We start from the raw sequence: 14,691 nt of genomic DNA on the forward strand, positions 1-14,691 counted from the left end.
CATCCCAAACTGAATAAATATCCACAGCAAACACCAAGCACATTGCAGCAGAATGAGTTAGAGGATGCTGCTGATATGAGGGCTTTGCAATGGGCCTTTGCCTGAGTGTCAAGTTGACAAATATTTGTAAATAGAGAAAAAAGATCACTGAAATGTGTTTACTCGCACATTTCAGATACATACCTTGTGCTTTAATTTGGTTTTAAGGGATTTATTTGGTTAGTTGTCCAGGAGGGGTCTTTTCCCTGAGTGGGTGGTGGTAGTAGACAGCTTCTGTTGAACACACAAGTTAAATTTAGAGGGTTGCGTACAAGTTTACTTAGGATTTAGGGCTTGCCAATAAAAAGAAACTTTAATACTCAATTAGTAAAGTCCTCAAAAGGACTGTCAGATGCATGTTTGTTGTGAAAACTTGAGAAAGAAACACTCTGTTTGTGTTCTATTTCCACCCATTCCTTTTGCTTTGTAAATTTTACAGTGGTAATAAACATGAAAATGTACAATGAAATTCTCACAGAGCAACATTTCACTGTAAAAATAAATTCAGCCAAGTGCTTTCTTCTTACTTACTCATCTGTTTCTGCATTCAGATTAGAGTCAATTAAAAGAACAAACTTGATTGCAATAATTTTTTCTCACTTGACTTTAATAAGCTTGTAATTTTTCTTGGATCATTGCCAAAGCCTATTTCAAATGGCAATTGGACATAAAAATCATACTTAAGCCTTTTTTTTATCATCCATTTTATGACAGTCTGCTAACAAGGATTTTCACCTGTGAGTCTTTTTTGTGGTTTGGTTTTTTTTTTTCTGAAGTTCTTTGGTTTGGAATGAACTAAAAAAGAATTTTTCAAGATAGAATATTATATCCTGGCAAATAGCTATTTCAAAAACAACCATCCTTCACTTGAAATATTTGTATATATAACCAAAAAGACATGATCATTGCTCCTGAGGTGATTTTTATATATGAAGTGCTTGGTGAAAATTTGATGTAATAGTCTCTCTCTCTCCTAATCAAAGTTTTTTTCTATGATCAATCAGATGCTACAAAACTTGTTGTTACTCCGAAGAACCCCCGAGTGTTGAAATCACATTCAATTTTATTGAAATGTCAGTCTGAGTATGATTCACACTTGAAACACAGTTTTAAATTATCCTGGAGGAAAGATGGAGATCAGCTGCCAGTCAACAGCACAGAAAATGGCAGGTAAGCAAGGAAGAAACAAGAGTTTTCTTGATCTCAGCTGAATAATGCTTTATGGTGCTGGAACATGAGTTTCAATAAGCACGAGACATAATAGCTTGAAATGCAAATTTACGTCTGCAAGAATTCTTCATGTGAATAGATCTGCTTTTTATACACATATAAGTATAAATGCATCTATATGAGTTTTGAGTCATGGCTGGCAAATTATTTTGGTTTTTGTTAACTCTCCCACCATCATAGCAGAATATTGCATAAATGTTGGTTCAATTCAAAAATACAAACATAGCCCCAATGCAGTAAACTGAGGTTTTGTTTCTCCACTTCAGTGGAACTTGGTATTTTCCTGTGTTTTACACCTATTTGACCAAAACAAAGTCCTCATAATATTGAAGTGAATGGAAAAGAGGTTTCTGGAATTCTGCCTAAAATCATACACATTACAAGCAACGAGTATGAGTTTAGGACTTGCAAGTGCAGGCTGAATTTTGCCCTACTCTTGTGTTTCTGTTGACCTGAAGGGGATGGAGCTCAACCTTTATTCCATACGAAAGGTCCCACAGTGGGCAATCAGATGTCTTTATTAATTACCACAGAAGAGAGATGGTTTCCTAAATACTGCAGTGCTGGAGAGGCTGAAGATCCTGCTGAGGCCATGTAGTGGAGGGAGATAGCGCCAAGCAAATGCCATGTCTGCAGCAGACCCCATGTGCCTGGGTTAATGCCAGTTTCCCCTGGTGCATTGGACATTACACAAGTGGGTTGGGAATGCTCAGTTTTACTCAACCCTTTCAAAAATTTGGACATAAAGCCCATGTATTTGCCTCATTGATGATGTGCCAAAATCCTATGTTCCAGACACTCAGCGGATGCATATCAATGTGGCTCTTTTCAGACCAAGAGAGACATGCCAACTTCCAGCCATGGAGGCTAAATTGCTACAAAATACAAATAATAGTCTACAGCACAGTGTATAATACAACCACAATTATGTTTTAAAGTAATAGGCCTAACATGCAATTATGTTATTCAAAATGTCCTGTTACCAAGTTTTTTTATGAACAGTTTTTTGGAGAACAACAGTGTCTGTCTATCATACGCTTATCTTATAGATTTTTCTCTTCCTTATTTTTATGTACCTTTTTTTTTTTTTCCCCATAGAATAATTCTGGACAGGGATACACTGTTCATATCAAGCGTGACGCTGGAGGATCAAGGAGTTTACACGTGTGTGGCTAGCACTTCCCTGGACAGTGTCACAGCTGAATCGCAGTTAATTGTTCTTGGTAAGAGGATCTTTTGCCAGTGTGCAAACAGCTCCGTGGAGTACATAATGCCATTGCAGCACTTTTGCATATTTGCTTCTTTTGCCCAATTCAGTTACAGAGCCTCAATAACCCAATTTCACAGAGGTGCAATGTACCTCTCACTCATTAACCTCAGATGTGCTATCCTTGTATCTCCTGGAATGGGGATGCTGACGCAAACTTTTCATTTATATTTAATCTTTGTTATACCTAAGATGAGGCAGCCTTTTTTTCTCAGTTCAGGAGTCACCCACAGTGGCTGTAGGAGCTTGCCCAGGCTGGCAGGTGTAATAGGATGTTAAGAACGACTCTGACTCTGCTTCTGCTTTCAAGTCCTTGGTCAGTCCTTCACCCCACTTTACTAGGGATTTGCACACGTATTATGGCTTGGACTATTTTTTGAAAAAGATGTAAGGTCAGTATTTAGATGTCCAACTCCTCTGAAGATCATTGGAAGTTAAGCACCTAAAAGGATGAATTATCTCTGAATCCAAGCATAAATTATTGTTCAGTGGCAAAGAGCAAGTCCACAGCAGAGAAAAGCCTTGACCCACAGAGTCTGAAGATTGACTTTGTGTGAGCATCCTTACAACCTGCCTCCCTTCCTGAAGGACCACTTGAAATTAAGGGGGTGAACTTGTGCAGTGATGTGCAGTTCTTTGCATATGTACCTAAGGGCATCAGCCAATAGCTAAAATTCTGTTTTGTGAACAGTTTTGCATCATCTTAATTTAATGAAATTTTGCTTCATTTTACATTTTTATTTATTTCTGGCAGTGATTGCAACAAGAACTAAGACAATCTGACCTTCAAGATGTTTTCACACTAAATGAATTGTATATTTCAGTAAATAGTAAATTAAGAAGATGCTATGCACATTATTTGTGGTAGTGTTCTTTAGTGCTGTATAATTCAAAATGTTTGTAGACTATTTGTTACATTACTTATGAAAATTTCATGAAGCACTTTATTCCCTTTTAAAAAGGTGATTTGCAGAAGAGAAAAAACAGTAGTTTTTTATGCCTTGTTTATTGTATATAGAAAGGTCTTGATGGATTAACAATATCTGTTATTTTCCAAATGAAAAATTCAGGCTTCCATTTCAAAGAGAGACTTGTGAGATGGCTAAAGAACTAAATATGGCACAGATGGAGACATCATAATATGGGCAGCTAAGAGCAAAAGAAATATTCAGTTAGAATACTTCTAAGTATTTGTTCTATGATTGATTAATGAACAGATAGAGGGGTGAGTATCTTTAAGATGTACCATCACCATCTTTAAATTAATATATTGAATTTTAACACCAGATATGCTTCAGGAATACAACAGCAAAATGCCTGTACATTAAACTGTGCTTTCCTGATTTTTCCCAAGTACAACAGAAATAGGGGAAAGAAATGCAAACAGAACTAAAACAAAAAACCCAACTCTAATGTAACCTTTTATACTTTTTGATGTACTCTGAGATAAACAAGAAAACTCAATACTGTTATTTAAAAAATGCAGTACAAACACAGTTAGTTTCTTTCACAATGACAGGGGCAGTATTGGTAGCTGTTTTTCCTATAAGAAATTGCATTGCCAGCCAAAAATGTAGTTGGAACATTGGGGCAGGAGGAGGTCAAAGGCCCGAAGTTTGTGCAATCTTGTTTCCTTGGTCTGTACATTTTTTAGGTTTTGAAACACCAGCCTTATGTTTAAGGAGGGGAAGCGTGTGTGTGTGACTTTGGAAGGAAGAGGAGTTATCATCAGTCCCCTGCAGTGAGAAATTACTCTTTTACATTAAGCCCTATACATTTCAGTTACAAACTAATCCAGTACAATCAGACTGCAAACTGTCAAAGCAAGCTATAAGGAAGACAAACATCTCTGTCTGAAATCGCAATATTTGAAAGTTCATTCAATTAGAGGCAATTTGACAAATGACCCATGCTGCAGATCACCTCTTATGCCCCTGATGCTGTTGAGAAACCAGGTCATGTTGAAGATGTGTGTCCCCGTTGCCATCTCCCAGGCCTGTGAAGGGGAGCAGCCTATTTCGGTGGTGCTGGTAACCCCAGCCCAGGCTAAGACCACATCCCCGAAAAGTGAGCTCTGACAGCAACAGGGTAGTCCCATGCTCGGGGCTTGTATAGCCCCACACTTGTCCCCGGGAGGTGCAGTGTAGTTATCACACCAATCACCACAACTCTGACTTTGCTAGATTCTCTGGACAACATTAGTTGAGCTGGCAGATAATGAATTTTCTTGTTTCCTTTTAATATGGATCCCCATGACTGGGATAATGAATATTATCCTTTCACTCATACTCTAAAAGATCAAGTTCGATACCTGTCAGAGCTGAGTCACCTTCTACCACTCTGGTTTGCACCAGTGTAAATCCAAGTGATGATAATATAACTTTCTGCCAAGAGCAGTGTCAATATCTGTTAATGATTAAATAGATCCTAGTGTTGATTTGAAAAGAAAAATCTGTTGCTGCACGAACAGTAATGAGAGTAGATGTAAATGAACTCAAGAAGGGATATTGCATTATTAAGAGAGAAAGCAGGACCAGAAGATCCAGCCTGGTTTTCTGTAATAAAAAAGATCTTTAAAAGCTATTCCCACTTTCCTCATTTTGTTCATTTTGAAATCAAAAGATGTTTTACCACCATCTTCACTGAACTTGCTGTTCCAGTCCTTCGGAAGATACCAAGACAAGCAGAAATAGCTTGCCATGCTCCTGACACTTCATTATTTTTCAGATGTTCCTGATCCACCAGAAGACCTTCAGCTCTCAGAAAATCAAAACCGAAGTGTTCGACTAGCCTGGAAAGCCGGGGCCAGTCATAACAGCCCTATTAATGGTATGAAGGATTTTAATAACATCATCTTGCACTGTTTAGCATTATGGCACGTCATACAGAAGAAACAAACCGTGCTCACCGCCATACTTAATCGGTTTTACTATGACAGTTAATTTGTTGTAAGTTCATTTCCATCCTTGCTATTTATAAGCTGTTTATACTGGCTCTGCCTTTTTTCTTTTGTTTTGTTTCTTTTCTTCCCCAGAGTCGATTATAGAGTTTGAAGAGAACCGGTGGGAGCCGGGGAGGTGGCAGGAGCTAACCCGAGCCCCGGGGAATGACACCACAGCCCTTTTGTCACTGGCCCCATATATGAATTACCAGTTTCGTGTCGTATCTGTGAATGCTGTGGGAAGGAGCCAGCCCAGTAAACCATCGCTGCGCTATGCAACACCTCCAGCTGGTAAACACTGCCATCTAGTTTTCTGAATATTCATATCTTTAGTGTTTTGCTGGGAATAACATTGCCCTCCTGTGCTTCAGAGGGCTGTAAAGAAGCCAGGGTCACTTGTGCTGCTTTCACTGCTCAGTGGCAGGCCAGGGATGCCAAAGTGAGGAGGCTGCGCTGCTGTGGTTAGCAGGGTGTTTCCTACCGTCCAGCACAGCGCTTTTCTGAGCTTTGCTGATTTTGTACCTTTAAAGCCCACTGCAGCCCTTTACGGACAAGCAGTTGCTGGAAAAGATCAGGGTTTAAGGGGGGCCTTTCAGCAGTGCTGAGCTTGTCAAAAATCTCCATTCACAGTGCATTTCTTACTGTGACAGAAAACATTGTGTCCCTGAAAGTCATTTTAGAGGCCAACTGTTCAGCACAGCATTTGCATTCCTTGGCATTTTTCTTTCATTTTTTTTTCCCCTTTGCTTCAATTTCAGGTCCTTCTTCAGCTTTTCAGCTGTGTGCATCCCACTAATGATATACCTTCTGTTTACTATCCCCATAGGGAGAAATATCTCTTCCTCATAATCCCCCTACATCTGGTGCTTTGAAATCCAAAAGTCACAGTTTCATGTTAGCTGGTGGCTTCAACCAACAAGGGCACTTAGGAATCAAAACTGCATGAACAATGTGTTTCGGTCACAGCAACTTTGCTGATCCAAGTAATTAATCTCATGAACGTTTTTTGTTTAGATGTCTTTCACTCTCAGTAATATGGAAATAAGAAAAATTATTTGTTTCCTTTTTTTGCATTCAAATAATAAATGCAAATAAACCCAGGTTATGCAGACTAACCTTATCACCTGTGTGGTTCCAGCTCCAGACAAGAACCCAGAAAATATCCGAGTTGAAGCTTCCGAACCAAATGAAATGGTGATGAAATGGGAGGTAAGGGAAATCTGTCCATCAGTGCTACACCAGAAACAGGTTCTCCCTTCAAGCAATAGTTTCTAAAGCAGCATGGCATTTATCAGGATGATGTCTTAATATAATTACATTAAAAAAGAAATAACAATTCCCTTTATCTCCCTTTCTTTTACCCCTGTTTTTTAGGAAATATTAGCAAATTCCATAGGTAGGATCTTTGATATTCCTGAAGTCAAAGTAAAAGTTGTTATTGACTTAAATTTGTTCTGGATTTCCTCCCCTAGTTTTATTTTTGTTTCAAAAGACAATATTTTACATCTAACTTTGCAGGTTATTAAGAAATATGAAAGTCCTATAAAGCACAGTGAGAATTCTCGAGAGTATGCTCATCTTCTGTGCATTGTGCATACAAGAAAGTGCTTAAAATAGTTGTGGTCTTACCCTGCTCTGCAGGAGGAGCAGCCAGGCCCAGGAATGGGATGGTTTACACATAGCTTCTGCCTTTCCAGCCTGGAGGTTTAAAAACGATGGGTATCACTTGGCCAAGTGAATGTGAGCTTGAATTTTTACATCGGGAATGAAAGGAGCATAGATAAAGCTAAGCACGTGTGTCAAATGAATTGTGTAAAAGTCTTGAAGATGGTTTCCACTCTTCAGTTTCCCTGGCTTTGAGGCTTATAGCTTCTGTGCCCACAGTTTAGAGATATATATATTCCTTCATTCAACACAAATTTCAACAACTGTGGAAGGAAGCATATTTTTTTGTAGCTGGAATTAAACACAATTTACATGAGATTTACTTCTCAATCTGCTGCTCGCAGCAAAGAGCAGTAAATATTTCCCCAGTGTGAATTCATGGTTCAGGCTATAATTACACCAAAAGGAGATGGCCCTCTAGGTCTATTGACTTGGATTTGAATGGGGATTTTTGCTGTACAACATAGCCCAGGGTCAGGGAAGACAATCCTGCCTCTCAGAAGAAGTGCAGAGTGGTAGTAACCAGCATGGCTGGGAAATGCTACTCTGACCAGTGGTTCATTGAACAGAGAAGGAGCTTCTCTTTGGGAAGCCTGTAATCCACTGCTCAAACAAGGCAAAAGTAGAAGTGAAAACTGAGATTGAAGAGAGAGAATGGGATGGACAGGCTTTGTTAAATCTTGTTGAATCAATTGAATGTCATAAACAGGATATTCATTTATTTTTGGTGTTTCCTGTATTCATTTCAGAGGAAATGCTAGGCACTGAACATGCTATTTCTGGCAGATGAAGGCTGCAAAATGATGTTAATCTGCCTACTTTGGATTAAGAGATGAGATGAGCATTAGTGACTAGCTTTTCAGCCAAGGATTTGCAGCATTAAGGGAGATCAAAATAAGAGTCAAGCAGTGCTGCAATTTAACTCTAAGTGAGAAGTTATTTTTTGGTAGGGATTTTTTACTTTTTCAGCTTCTCTTGCAAATCCCATTCCCCAGGATCTTTGTCATGGAGGTGATTCTCCCAGCAATGCCTGTTAGAAAGCTGCCCAGTCTACCGACTCCTTCACCACAGTCATCCCCAAGGTGCTCATACCCTCAGAGAAGATAAGTGGTAATTTTTGCAGATCCCCTAGACCTAGGTCCCCGCGTGCATGAGGAGCATCAATGGGGCATTGCTTTCTGCTGTCACTTGCAAGTCAATGCTGTTTCATTTCAGACCTGTGTGCAGATTGGATACATTAAAAGTAGGCTATGTGGTGGGAAATATCCACAGCTGTTTCAGTAGACTGAAATAACCTTCATTTTTGGTAGTGCAGGTGACCTGTTAACTTTATTAATTAAAGAAGCACATTTTCAGAGAAATAAACTCAATTGGAGAATGTCTCATGACAAGCCATTGCTATATGTCTTCTAATATTTTATAAATTAATGTTAATTAGATGGGAACCATGCTGTGATGAATTCTTCAGCTGATTGGTAAAAAAAAGTAGCATAAGTGTTGCACAATAAATGTCCAGGTGTAGTTTCAAGCATGTGGTGCATATGTAGTACAAATCTAAATTGTAATAACCCAACTTGCTGTGCTGCATAAAATTCTAAGAAAAAAATACAGATTTTAGCTGTACTCAAAGGCACACACAGCCTTATGTCAAGATACACATTTTAGTTCTGCTAAAAGGCATGCAGTTTTACATCACACAAGAAAACAAAGAAAACCTGTGGCAAAACAAAAACTGATGTGTGTAGTATGCAGAAATATGTCTACTAGCAATTAATCTGTTTTAAATCCAACTGTTTCTCTGTGTTTCACCCACCTATCTCTTGAAGTCATGACTTTTTTTTTCCAGTTGTCTTAAAATTAACATGACAATGAAAAGTTAAAGCTTTCTTTTTTCCCCCCTTTTTCTCTCGCAGTGTTGTAACATGCTCTCCAAAATTATTCCCCCCTCCCCTCAGCTGCTGTTTCATGATTACTGCAACAAAGGCAGACAAGATCTCTTTTAACTTCTTCCGCAGCCATTGAAACCCGTGGAGAGGAATGGGCCAGGGCTGGAGTACAAAGTCAGCTGGCGGCAGCGGGGAGTCGAGGCGGACTGGAACGAGGAGACAGTGAAGAAGCATTCTCTGACCCTGCGAAACACCCCCACCTTTGTGCCTTATGAGATCAAAGTCCAAGCAGTAAATAATTTAGGATCCGGTCCTGAACCAAATGTTACCGTTGGATATTCAGGAGAGGATGGTAAGTAGCAAAAACTTTCATGTAAAAATACGCTGCATGGGGGATTCTTGCGATGCAAAATGATCAGATATGGAGTGATGGATTAGGCAGCACATGCCAAAACTGCTTAAATGGCAGTGCTCAGCGTGGTGGGCTACATGAGATGCAGATACGACTGATGCTGAGTGCCGTGGATGGCAGCTTGCTGGAGTTTGAGGGCTGTTTTGGAAAGGTCACTTGTGCTTTCATTAATCTCAGTTGCTGGCTTAATGTGGATACTTGTTTGAAGGCCACAGTCCATAAGAAGCCTATGAAGTGTAGCTGTCGCTGTGTTGTACTTGGTGGGAAAAAAAGTCTTTAGCTTGTCTGGGGCCCGATTCAACAGTTAAGAAGTTAAGTACTTGTCAGAAGTTAAGTACTCTGGCAATTAAGCATGAACACTGAGACGCTGAGTGTTGTAAATGAATTTACAGATAATGCCACATTCCCATTTATGTAGGGTGTTACCTTGTCCACTGAGTCCTTGAAGAACAGGTCCTCTTTTCCAGCCTGGGGTTCTGTCCGGTGACTTTCTGTGGCTCCTGGGTGGCACAGCCCCCTCATAGGCCTCCCTGTGGCACTGGAGAAGTCTTTCTCCAGTGTAAGGCTTTGCTTTGGCCTACTCCTGCTCCAAACCCCTTCCCCACATCTTCTCAGCACCTGTCCATCTGATTTTGGACTCTGCCTAGCCCACAGTGCATCATCCAGACCAGATCAAACAGAGACATTTCCTCCCCTTGCCACCTATTTTCACAAAATAGATGCCCTGAGCTGCTCTGAAACAGCAACCGCTTATGATACCCACCCTTTGCACATGCTCTTCAAGCTCCAGCTTCATGGTGGACTTTGATAATCATGTCCTGTTAGGAGAGATGAACATGGGGGAGGATTGTCCTGCTAACAGAATTAATGCTGGTGCCACAGAAGATGCAACAGCTCTGCTATGTCCGTGGGACACTGGATAATGTCACTGCTGAGGCCACCCCAACATCTCTGAACAGCAGCCTCTCCTCTTCGGTGTTTACTGTGTGACTAGAGAATAAATTTGGAGGACTGGAAATGTATCCAGCTGCAGCAAAGAAATGCCAAGTGTCACTTTAGGAAGCAACCCAGTTAAGCACTAACACCACCAAAAAAAAAATCTTTTTTCTAGGAATTAAGGATATAAATCAGCAAGGGAGTAACCAGCATGGTGGCCAGCTACCGTGGGGCACCAAGCTTCCCTGATCCCGAACACAAATGCTTATTTCATTTGCAAACGTGTAGCAGCAGGGGCTGGGAGCTCTGGCAAAGAGGGGCCAGAAGGGCCAGCGAATGGTCTGTGTTTCAGATCTGCAGCTTAATTTTATTAAAGTCAGTCAGTTTTCATCCCATGCAGAGTCCGAAGTCTTTAATTTGGTTTCGTAAGAATGAAATAAACTGACAGTTTGAATGGCTTTTGCAAAGTCTACAGTGGATTAGCCAACTAAGACAAGCATGTGTTTTGCTGCTTATTGAAATGACCAGACAGCCACGTCCTTGATTTTACCCACCACGTCCCACAGCGGTCACTCCCCAGTAGCAGTAGTATAGGTGCTGCTGCTCCCACCTCTCCACATGCTGCAGCTTCTTGCAGAAGCCTTTATGAAGTATCATGACCCATGGTAGGTGATATGAAACAGTTAGTAAAGTTACTGTGATGACCACAGATGTAAAAAATGTCACCAGCTTTGCAGAGGGAAACAAATCCTAAAGCAGGCTCTCTGGAGCACTCCTCTCACTGAGTGAGCGCCCCGAGATCTGCGTTATCAACCCTGAATGGACCAGTTTGATGTTTGCAACCTGCTGAGTGCTTCCTGGTGTGACACCAGCATAAGGCTTTGGTGCTCGGAGTCGTCTTGGTGTGCTGTTCAGACAGCAGAATCCCCACTATGTGCCCTGAGTTGAGCGACAAGAAGGTTTGGTGGTACATATTCTCTTCCCTGTAGAGTGTATGGCAGAAGAGGTGGTGAGTAGTGAGAACAGAAAGAAAGAAACCTCACAGCATGTTTATTTTCTTTGTGTGTCTGTGGTGGATCTAATTTTATATCTAGAAAGAAACCCCACAGCATGTTTATTTTCTTTGTGTGTCTGTGGCGGATCTAATTTTATATCTATCAGTGGAAAATCTTCCTTGCAATTCAGTTGTCAATGGATCAAGGCCTCTTTTTTCAGGCACTATAATAGCTCTCTGTGTTGTGTAGTGATTAAAATCCCACTGTTTAATGAGCTTAGTTGTAAAATGAAATTGATTATAAAAAAAAACTTTATGATTGCCTTCTTGAGTGCTGTGTTAATCATTTTTTTTATTCTTCTCACTGCTGTAAGCATTACTTGAAACAGGAAATCATAAATACTGGTGTAGAAATTCATATGTCCCAGTTCACCTGTATTCCAGCCCTCAGCAGAAAGCCCTGATATGGCAAAATAATGTTTATTGGCCCATTTCACCCACTGGATGCAGGTGGAATGGCTTTTTTCTTGCCTACAGTCAGACTGCATGAACTGCCACAGCTTGAACTGGAAAGCCAAGCCCTGTAGCTGTGAACAGTGTGAAACTGAGCTCTTGTAAGTGTCTTTAATATGCAGCACTTTTGTTTTTACAGTTCCAGATGCCGCTCCTTCCGATGTATCGGTGGATATTGTGAACAGCACACTGGTCAAAGTCTTCTGGTTTGGAATACCAAGGGACAGAGTTCGTGGACATTTAAGAGGCTATAAGGTTACAAATTTATCTTTAAATATTTGTATACAGTTGAATAAACTACTAAATGAATGCCAGATCAAGGATAGATTGCAATCTCTCATTTCTGGGAAGATGAGAGAAATCAATATCATGTTCAACCTCATACAACATAATTTGTTATAGAAATACCAATCTCAATGCAGGTCCGTTGGTGGAAAACAAAAAGCATGCTGGATGGAAAAAGGCATCACCCAGAGAAACACTTCCTAACATTTGTGGGAGACAGAAACTATGGGATGATTCCCGGTCTAGAGCCCTTCAGTGAATTCCGCTTAACTGTTTTGGCTTACAATGCCAAAGGAGATGGCCCGGAAAGCTCCCCCATTGTGTTTGAAACTCCAGAAGGAGGTAAGACAAAATGAGAATATAGAATGGAGGGACATAAATATAAATTGTCCATGCAACAAGACAAGTTGATTTCCTTATTCAAAATGATTGTAAAATCTCCAATATTCGTAAAACCCTTAACTAGAATGGGGAACTGTAGGTGTTGAGCTAAACTATATCCTCATTTAACAAGTATTTGTAGAGTCAGACCTGTTCAATCTTCTTCTCTGAAAGCTAATCCCTGTATCTTTCAGTCCCTGAACAACCACGTTTCCTAAGGATCCTGAACTTTGACAAGGACTCTGTCACTCTGTTGTGGGGACTTCCCAAGAAAGCAAACGGCCATCTTACTGGCTACATTTTGCAATACCAGATAAGTATGTGCTTGTTTTATTTTGATTTTAGAATTTAAGCATTATTAGTTAAAGAAAAGAAGAAAAGAGAAAAAAAGGGTTTATATGTGCACAGTTATTTAAAACTGAGACTGTGAGAAGGGCTGTTTCTGAGATACCTGTAACAGCATCAGAACAGTGTTGTGAACTGCGATGCGCACACAGCCTGCTAGAGGGCAGGCTAAAGTCATCTTCAGAGCAAAAAGTTTTCCATGCACTTTCCTGATGTAAACTCACATTGCTGCCGTGCCCTAATTCACATTTATAGACTAATTCAATTATTTCATATTTCCAAATTATACCTACATAGTAATTAAGAAGACCTATAATTTATAGGTGCATTTTACTGAAATGAAACTTATTCAATGCAAAATAATTTGTAAGTAGCCACATTTATTCAGATCTTCACATCGTCAGTGAGCACCTCCTCCCTGTACAATGCCTCCGCAGAAATGTAGACAGCTACCACCTGAGTCACGTTATTGATTAATCACATTGAGAAACAACTGAATACCAGGAGTATTTCTTTCTTTCTTGCCTATGAAAGAACTGAGTAGCTGGGAAGAGACCAAGCAGATAACTTCAGGCAAGATCCAGTATTGATCCCAGACTGCCACAACACCAGCTGTGAGGTGTGGTGACAGTTCAAGGTATTTTATACATTCCTTGAGGATGGAACAGGCTTAGACTGTGCCCTATTTACAAAAAAACCCCAACATGTAGTTTTCACTTATCTCTGCTGATAATGGAACTGCCCAGTTGCCTTTGCAAGCAAGGGCTGGAGTCTGGATGTTTGTTTTTGGTGACTATGAGCAGAGAATGGATCCATCTATTTAGGCAGTTTGGGAGTTGCAACCCCTCCTTCAGCTGCCAACTGTGCCAAGGCAGAGGGGAGAAAAGCAGAACAGCCATCCGTTAACTTGCTTGCAAAAGTTTGCAGATGTTTGGAAGCAAAGCAAGAAGCAATTCATATATATTTAATGATCTAGGAGACAGTAATTTTTACCTCCCACTCAGTATGTGAATATCTAGAATCAGAGAGCTTTTTAAGAACAGTAATAGCTCACTGAGTAGTTGGGAGATTGACATGGACGAGATAAATTCCATTAAAGTACTTGGCAGGAAGGTGAGATATGCTTATTCAGGCTTCATTCTTCCTACTTACTGCAGAGAGCCTCCCTTGCAGGACCGTTCATGACACATTTCATGTTCGTAGCCTGTAGCTGCCGGATGTGACTCAACTGCCTTTTCCCTTTCAGTAAATGAAACGCACGAAATTGGACCCCTGAACGACATCAGCGTGACCAACCGCTCCACACTCAGCTGGAGGCTTTCAGGTCTCAGCTCCAGTACCAAGTACAAATTCTATGTAAAGGCTTGTACAGTCAAAGGCTGTGGGAAGCCGGTCACAGAAGAAGGACTAACGATGGCTCAAGGGAGTAAGTTAATAGGCAATATGTTTTTATGTGGAGAAGCTCCAACAATAATGAAAAAATCTATTGAGAATATTCCAGGCTTGACATTTCCTTTGTAATTAGAGGAAATAAATTTGTTTTTCTTTCCATGAGAACAATCAATGAACTTTTTAATGTAGCCATGCAGCTCTTCAGAAAAGTAGAGCTTATCTGTTTCATTTTGCAGTACAGTACTGTGTTTTTATTCCCACCGATCAACTCTAGCTGTACTAGAGTAAGTGAATTGCATTTAGTCACGAACAGAAAGTTGAAGATCTAGATAATCTGTTCTCAGTAATACAATAAAAACAAATTCTGCCCTTGCATGAAGATGCAACATTAGGGGCAGGTATTTG

General features: G+C 40.3%; 1 protein-coding gene across 7 annotated transcripts in view; it reads left to right on the forward strand.

The window, feature by feature from the left end:
* The window catches only part of CHL1 (cell adhesion molecule L1 like), a 141,362-nt gene that overhangs the window by 111,376 nt on the left and 15,295 nt on the right, over window positions 1-14,691 (forward strand). For all 7 annotated transcript variants that reach the window (XM_074836055.1, XM_074836058.1, XM_074836052.1 and 4 more), the window contains 10 exons: window positions 1,044-1,209; window positions 2,368-2,492; window positions 5,264-5,365; window positions 5,571-5,768; window positions 6,616-6,686; window positions 9,158-9,380; window positions 12,023-12,138; window positions 12,306-12,510; window positions 12,744-12,866; window positions 14,141-14,320. In XM_074836055.1, the coding sequence (XP_074692156.1) occupies window positions 1,044-1,209; window positions 2,368-2,492; window positions 5,264-5,365; window positions 5,571-5,768; window positions 6,616-6,686; window positions 9,158-9,380; window positions 12,023-12,138; window positions 12,306-12,510; window positions 12,744-12,866; window positions 14,141-14,320 (1,509 nt within the window). The remainder of the gene's footprint in view (window positions 1-1,043; window positions 1,210-2,367; window positions 2,493-5,263; window positions 5,366-5,570; window positions 5,769-6,615; window positions 6,687-9,157; window positions 9,381-12,022; window positions 12,139-12,305; window positions 12,511-12,743; window positions 12,867-14,140; window positions 14,321-14,691) is intronic.

This window comes from Strix aluco, chromosome 11 (genome assembly GCF_031877795.1).
Source record: "Strix aluco isolate bStrAlu1 chromosome 11, bStrAlu1.hap1, whole genome shotgun sequence".
NCBI classification, from domain to species: domain Eukaryota; kingdom Metazoa; phylum Chordata; class Aves; order Strigiformes; family Strigidae; genus Strix; species Strix aluco.